At 44.5% G+C, this 7,231-nt stretch overlaps 1 protein-coding gene across 5 annotated transcripts in view; it reads right to left on the bottom strand.

Annotated features, from left to right (window-relative positions):
• col4a6 (collagen, type IV, alpha 6) overlaps window positions 1–7,231 on the bottom strand; it is a 421,315-nt gene that overhangs the window by 165,019 nt on the left and 249,065 nt on the right. For all 5 annotated transcript variants that reach the window (XM_043705028.1, XM_043705025.1, XM_043705027.1 and 2 more), the window contains exons 5-6: window positions 2,242–2,376; window positions 778–822 (exon numbers count right to left, since the gene is read on the bottom strand). In XM_043705028.1, coding sequence (XP_043560963.1) covers window positions 778–822; window positions 2,242–2,376 — 180 coding nt within the window. The remainder of the gene's footprint in view (window positions 1–777; window positions 823–2,241; window positions 2,377–7,231) is intronic.

Raw genomic sequence — 7,231 nt, 5'->3', positions numbered from 1 at the left:
GATAGGGGTGGAGGGGATTGGATAGGGGGTTGGATAGGATGGAGGGTGTTGGGTAGGAGTGGAGGGGGTTGGATGGGGTGGAGGGAGTTAGGGGTGGGGAGGGCGTGACTGGGGTAGGGCGTAGGGCAGGACAGCAGGGGATCGGACGGGGTGGAGGGGTCAGGATTTGGGATGAGCGGGACAAGACTGGAATGGATGGTTGATTCCCCAACTCACCCATGAATAGAAGAAGTTTACATCTTTTCAAACAGATTACTTTTTAATTCTGTTCAGCAGCTTCCAAACTTTCAATTCATTTCCCCACCTGATTGACCAGGATGTATCTAATTTATTTCTGCTGCAGAAAAAAGTAGATCAAGCTTATGAGAAAAAAAACATGACATCAGTATTCGTTGTAGAGAGCAGATTTTTTTAATATAATGTTCAACCTATGTCAAACTACATTAGGATTGGGACGGAGCTCTGAGCCCAGACACAGCCTGTGGGAGGAGACCTAAGAGACCAAGACGACTTTGCAAGCTCCTTTTAAGGGCTGGCCTGGCTATAATGGGCTGAATAGCCTCCTTTCCTGCTGTCAAATTCTGTGATTTTAAATGAATGGTTCCTCCAGCAGGTGATTAGCACCAAGAATGGAATAACTCTGCGATTGGACAGAAGGTTCTTGTGGCGCATGGTAGTTTCCCACTCTCTGAGCTAAGAGATCCAGGTTCAGATCCCACTCTCATAACATGCCTGAACAGGTTGATTAGAAATATTTAACTCAGAGATCATACTTACTGGAATCCCATTCATCCCGACAAATCCTGGCACACCGATTGGACCCTGGAGGAACAGACAACATCACAACAGGACTTAAAACTGGCAACCCACAGCGACATCATCGCAATGACATCATCCCAACAACAATTAAGCTGCCTGTTGAGTCCCAGCTGGCTGTACAAATGGTGGAAATGGGGTTCAATGTAACACGGCCCACTGAGAGACGGAGTTAAATAGATGCCAGTCTATCGGGGCTAGTTGTGAATGGAACTGAAACAGCCTCCAAACTGAAAGGCATTAAATATTCCCCAACATTTATCAGACTGATTTTGTGTGTGTGTCTGTGTGTGTCTGTGTTGTGTGTGTGTCTGTGTTTCTGTGTCTCTGTGCATGCGTGTGTGTGTCTGTGTGTGTGTCTGTGTTTCTGTGTCTCTGTGCATGCGTGTGTGCGCGCGTGTGTGTGTGTGTCTACGTATGTCTGTCTGTGTTTTGTACACATGAAAAAGCTGTCACAGTAGGGTCCCTACTTGACTGGTTTGAAAATACAAACCCAGAAAAAGATTTTCAGGTACATTTTGACAAAAGGTATGACGCTGGGAAGAGCAACTGAAGGGCAGGTATCAGAGTGTATGCTGAAATTTCTTGAGATATCCAAAAAGCCAGTCAGCTCAGTGTCACATTCACTCATCTGACCAGTCCTGAATTGCCTTTTCTCTTTGCAAATACTGACTGACCTGCTGTGTATCTGAAAGAGTTTCTGTTTCTGCTTTTTTATTTAATGGACATCCAAAAATGTCCCGAGTGAAAAAAATGATTAATATTTGGGATGGGATCAGGTGTGAACATTGGAGTCACTCTAAGCAGTGAGATTGTGTTAGAGAAATGTGAGAGTAGAGACCCTTAAAGAGTCTTGTGCCTCACTTCCTTCTCCTGGTATACACAGGGGGCATGGAATCACAGCTGAGGCAGTGACATTTATTCAGGATTGTTCCAGGTCTACCACGGCCAGTACAGGAAATCAACCTTATCATTGTTAGTGTCACTCTCAACCACACACTGACCGTCTAACCAACTCAGCGAACCTCCCCACACCCCTCCCTTTTTCATTTTAAGGCACGGTAGCTCAGCGGTTAGCACTGCTGCCTCACAGCACCTGGGACCGGGGTTCAATCCCAGCCTTGGGTGACTCTGTGTGGAGTTTGCATGTTCTCCCCGTGGCTGCATGGGTTTGCTCCGGGTGCTCCGGCTTCCTCCCACAGTCCAAAGATGTGCAGTTTAGGGTGAATTGGCCACACTATATTGCTCATAGCATCCAGGGATGTGCAGGCTTTGTGGGATAGCCATGGGAAATGCAGGGTTGGATTGCATCTGGATGAGGTTCTCTTCGGAGGGCCGGCGATGGGCTGAATGGCCTGCTTCCACTGTAGGGATTATGTGGTACTTCAAGCAATGACTTGATGCTGGAGGTTGACCTGGACTCACCTTTTCTCCCTTCATGCCTGCAGCTCCCGGGTTACCAGGGTTACCTTTTTCACCTTTCGGTCCCCTTAATCCCTCTGGTCCAGAAAACCCTGGAGGCCCACTGCGTCCCTGTGGCCCAATCAGTCCAGGCTGACCCTAGATTTAAAAGGAAAATGGACACTGAAGAGAACAAATTCATTTCAAAAGAAGCCACACTGCGCATGGTGTAACAACACAGGACAATTCTCCGTCTTCTCCCCTCCTTTTCCGAGACCATTTCACAGGAGCTCCCCCACCCCCCCCACTCCCCTGAAACATGAACCAAGTGGATCATCCCTCCCGGCCTGAGCCAGCAGGCTATTTGACAAGGGGGAGCATCACAGTCACTGGGCACAGAATGCAACCGGACAGCAGGAATCACTGAAAGGCCATCAGAACTTGCGTGACCCACTGTGATCTGCTCCAAAACACAACTCAAGGAATGCCTGGCTCACTCAGCAATTAAATTCAAACCTTTTTCATCCATGTGGTTCTGTGCCATGCCCAGAGGAGAGTTTGCCCAATGACACAATTAATCAATCATAGTTTGTCATGAGCCAGACTAACAATAACAGGCTGTCACAGAAATGAGTTTCGAACTCAAATTTGATTAACAAAACATTTTACACAGCATCCACTGAGCCCTTTTCACAGGTTACATACATAGTACATGATAATTTATAGTTTTGAGTTTCTTCATTATCAGGTTGTTCTGTCCTGTCAAATTTTACGAGTGTCAGTATTAACACTGAATGATCCAGCATTGTCTGTCTGCCTAGCCCTATATGAATCCATAACAGCTATATGAGATCGCGTATCACTAACAGTCTACTTTCCAACAGATTATAATTTACCAATTTAATTTTGACATTGGTCAAGTGTGAAACAGGCAACATCAATTCAGGAGATCTTAGCGAGTCAGACAGCATCCATGGAGAGACAGCAAGCTAAGGTTTTGAATCTGACGTAGCATCATCTAGACTCGAAACGCTAGCTTGCTCTCTCTCAGTGGATGCTGCCCGACCCACTGTGACCTCCAGCATTTGTTGTTTTCAATACAGATTCCAGCATCTACAGTAATTTGTTCCAGATATCAATTCAGTCTGTGAATATGATACATATGAACTCTACATTTAGACAACAAACATACAACAAGGAGCAGTAGATCATTCAGTCCCTTGAGACAGCTCCACCATCTAATAAAATCATGACTGATCTGTTTGAAACCTCAAATCCACATTCCTCTCTGTGCCTGATAAACTTTGCCCCTTGCTTATCAAGAATTTTGTTACTTCTGCCTTAAAAATATTTAAAGACTTTGCTCCTGCCAACTTTTCGAGGAAGAGAGTTTGAAAGAATCATGAACTTCTGAGAAAAATACTTTTGTCTCATTTTTAACCAGTGACTCCTACTTCTGGATTCTGCCATAAGAGGAAGCATTCTCTCCATAACTACCCTGGAAAGATTCTTCAGAATCTTACATGTTTCAAACAGGTCACCTCTTTTTCTTCTGACCTCGAGTAGACATAACGCTAGCCTGTCCAATCTTTCCTCATTAGACTACCTGCCCATCCCAGGTATCAGTTTGGTAAAACTTCTCTCAACTGCTTTCAAAATGCTTACTTTCTTCCTTAAATAAGGTGAACTAAACTGTACCAGGTGTGGTCTCATCTGTGCTGTACATAAATCAACCATTACCTCCCTACTTTTGTATTTAATTCCCCCCGCTATAATTTATAACATTCTATGTGCTTTCCTAATTACTCGCTCGGTGTACTAACCTTCTGCGATTCATGCACTAGGACATCCAGTTCACTCTGCCTCTCAGAGCTTTGCAATCTCTTGTTTAAAGAATGTGTTTTTTTATATATATTGTGCCAAAGGGGAGAATTTCATGCAGATTTGCCAGGATGTGGCACAGTTGGTGTGATTGGTGCTCATGGAGCATTTTCCAAGATATTAGCGCCCAGATTTACAAGGATATTACCAGGGTTGGAGGATTTGAGCTATACGGAGAGGCTAAACAGGCTGGGGCTGTTTTCCCTGGAACGTCAGAGGCTGAGGGGTGACCTTATAAAATCATGAAGGGCATGGATGGGCTAAATAGACAAGGTTTTTTCCTGGGGTGAGGGAGCCCAGAACTGGAGGGCATAGGTTTAGGGTGAGGGGGAAACATTTCAAAGGGACCCAAGGGGCAACTTTTTCACGCAGAGGGTGTTGTGTGTATGGAATGAGCTGCCAGAGGAATTGGGGAGGCTGGTACAATTACAGCATTTAAAAGGCATCTGGGTGGGTATATGAATAGAAGAAGGGCTTATGCCCGAAACGTCGATTCTCCTGTTCCTTGGATGCTGCCTGACCTGCTGCGCTTTTCCAGCAACACATTTTCAGCAGGGGTATATGAATAGGAAGGGTTTAGAGGGATATGGGTCAAGTGTTGACAACTGGGACTAGATTATGTTACGAAATCTTGTCAGCATGGGGAATTTGGACCGAGAGGTCTGTTTCTGTGCTGTACATCTCTATGGCTCTATGAGGTAGTCCACATCGTTCATACCTCCACAGGATTCTGCCCTGAGTCCTCACTACTTGCCTTCACACAGCTATTTATGTACATTCATGTTCCTTAGACAAGTCATTAATGCATATTATAAATCCTTGTGGCTCCAGTACTGATCCCTGTGGCATCCCTTATTTAGGTTTTACAAAAGACTGGATCTGATGTATATAAAGCGGCTGAATAGGTATCGCCAGGATTAACACTGTTACCCAATATTGGAGAATGCTCAGTCATTAGTGTGCCTGCAAACATCCCAAAAGGCACAGAAACATGTCTGCATGGACTTTAGCAAGACTAAAGACAGGTCCCTCACGGCAGGTTCTTACAAAATGTGAAATCACACCTGAGTTGGCAAGATGGATACAGAACTGGCTTGGACATAGAAGACAGAGAGCAATGATTGAAGAATGTTTTTCTGACTGGAGATCTGTGACCAGTGATGTTTTGCAGGGATCAGCGCTGGGACCCCTGAATTTGTTTTGAGATATACAGAAATGATTTGAAAGAGAAGGGAGGTGGTCTAATTAGTAAGCTTGGTAATTAGTAACACAAAGCTGTGGATAGTGAGGAGGATTACAGCAGATACAGCAGGGTATAGATAGGCTGGAGACTTAGTTGGAGAAATGGCAGATGAAATTTAATGCAGCCAAATGTGAGGTGATGCATTTTGGAAGGTCCAATGCAGGAGAGAACTATACAGTAATGGTCGAACCCTTAGTAGCATCAACATACAGAGGGACCGAGGTGTACAGGTCCACAGTTCCCTGAAAGTGGCAACATCAGTGGATAAGATGATTGAGAGAGTATATGGCATGCTTGCCTTCATTGGCTGGGGTATAGAGTACAAAAATTGGCAAGTTACATTACAACTGAATAGAACTCAAGTTAGGCCACAGATGGAGTATTGTGCACAGTTCTTGTCACCACACTACCACAAGGATGTAAAGACTTTGGAGGGGGTACAGAAACGGTTTACCAGGATGCTGCCTGGTTTGGAGGGTATTAGCTATGAGGACAGATTTGGCAAACCTAGGTTGTTATTGTTTGAACATCAAAGGATGAGAGGCGACCTGATAGAAATTCACAAACTTTTGCCAGGTGTGGATAGAATGGACAGTCAAAGTCTTTTTGCCAGGGTAGAAATGTTAGTTATTAGGGGACCTAGGTTTAAGGTAAAAGGGGGAATGTTTGAAGGGGATGTGAGAGGCAAGATTTGTTTTCACATAGAGGGTGATAAGTGCCTGGATTGCATGACCAGAAGAGGTTGTGGAGGCAGATACAACAGCGATGTTTCAGAGGTATCTTGACAGATAAATGACAGGCAGGGAGGAGAAGGATATGGACCATGTAGAAGCAACAGGTTTTTAGTTTTACAAAGGCATCATGTGTTGGTGCAGTCCTGTACTGTTCTTCGTTCTAACAACTTTGCCTGCAGTTTATTTAGATAGGGGACAAATAAATCAGGAATGATTTGGAAGAGAAGGTAGGAGGTCTGATTATTACGTTTGCTACGACACAAAGATTGGGGAAGCTGTGGATAGTGAGGAGGATGTCCTGGACATCCCAGGAAACATTGGCTTCTAACGTTAGCAACTGCATATGTCATTGTAATATATGTGATTTGTGATGGCTGGCCGATTACAGTAATCACTGTAATATAATTGTTTTCCTCAGCATCTCAGTATATGATCTGCAGCTGAAATTTGCAGTCCACAAGCTATGTCTGAGGATTTAAGAAGTAAATCAGACAACAGTTGATTGATGAGGGCAGAGCGGTAGATGTGATCTATATGAACTTCGGTAAGGCGTTCGACAAGGATCCCCATGGGAGACTGGTTAGCAAGGTTAGATCTCATGGAATAAAGGGAGAACTAGCCATTTGGATACAGAACTGGCTCAAAGGTAGAAGACAGAGGGTGGTGTGGAGGGTTGTTTTTCAGACTGGAGGTCTGTGACCAGTGGAGTCCCACAAGGATGGGTCCTCTACGTTTTGTCATTTACATAGATGATTTGGATGCGAGCATAAGAGGTACAGTTAGTAAATTTGCAGATGATATCAAAACTGGAGGTGTAGTGGACAGCGAAGAAGATTACCTCAGGTTACAACAGGATCTGGACCAGATGGGCCAATGGGCCAAGAAGTGGTAGATGGAGCTTAATTCAGATAAATGCGAGGTGCTGCATTTTGGGAAAGCAAATCTTAGCAGGAATTACACACTTAATGGTAAAGTTCTAGGGAGTGTTGCTGAACAAAGAGACCTTGGAGTGCAGGTTCATAGCTCCTTGAAAGTAGAGTCGTAGGTAGACAGAATAGTGAAGAAGGCATTTGGTATGCTTTCCTTTATTGGTCAGAGTATTGAGTACAGGAGTTGGGAGGTCATGTTGCGGCTGTACAGGACATTGGTTAGGCCA

Source organism: Chiloscyllium plagiosum, chromosome 15 (genome assembly GCF_004010195.1).
Source record: "Chiloscyllium plagiosum isolate BGI_BamShark_2017 chromosome 15, ASM401019v2, whole genome shotgun sequence".
In the NCBI taxonomy this organism is placed as follows: Eukaryota; Metazoa; Chordata; class Chondrichthyes; order Orectolobiformes; family Hemiscylliidae; genus Chiloscyllium; species Chiloscyllium plagiosum.
This window is presented reverse-complemented; position numbering and strand designations above follow the sequence as displayed.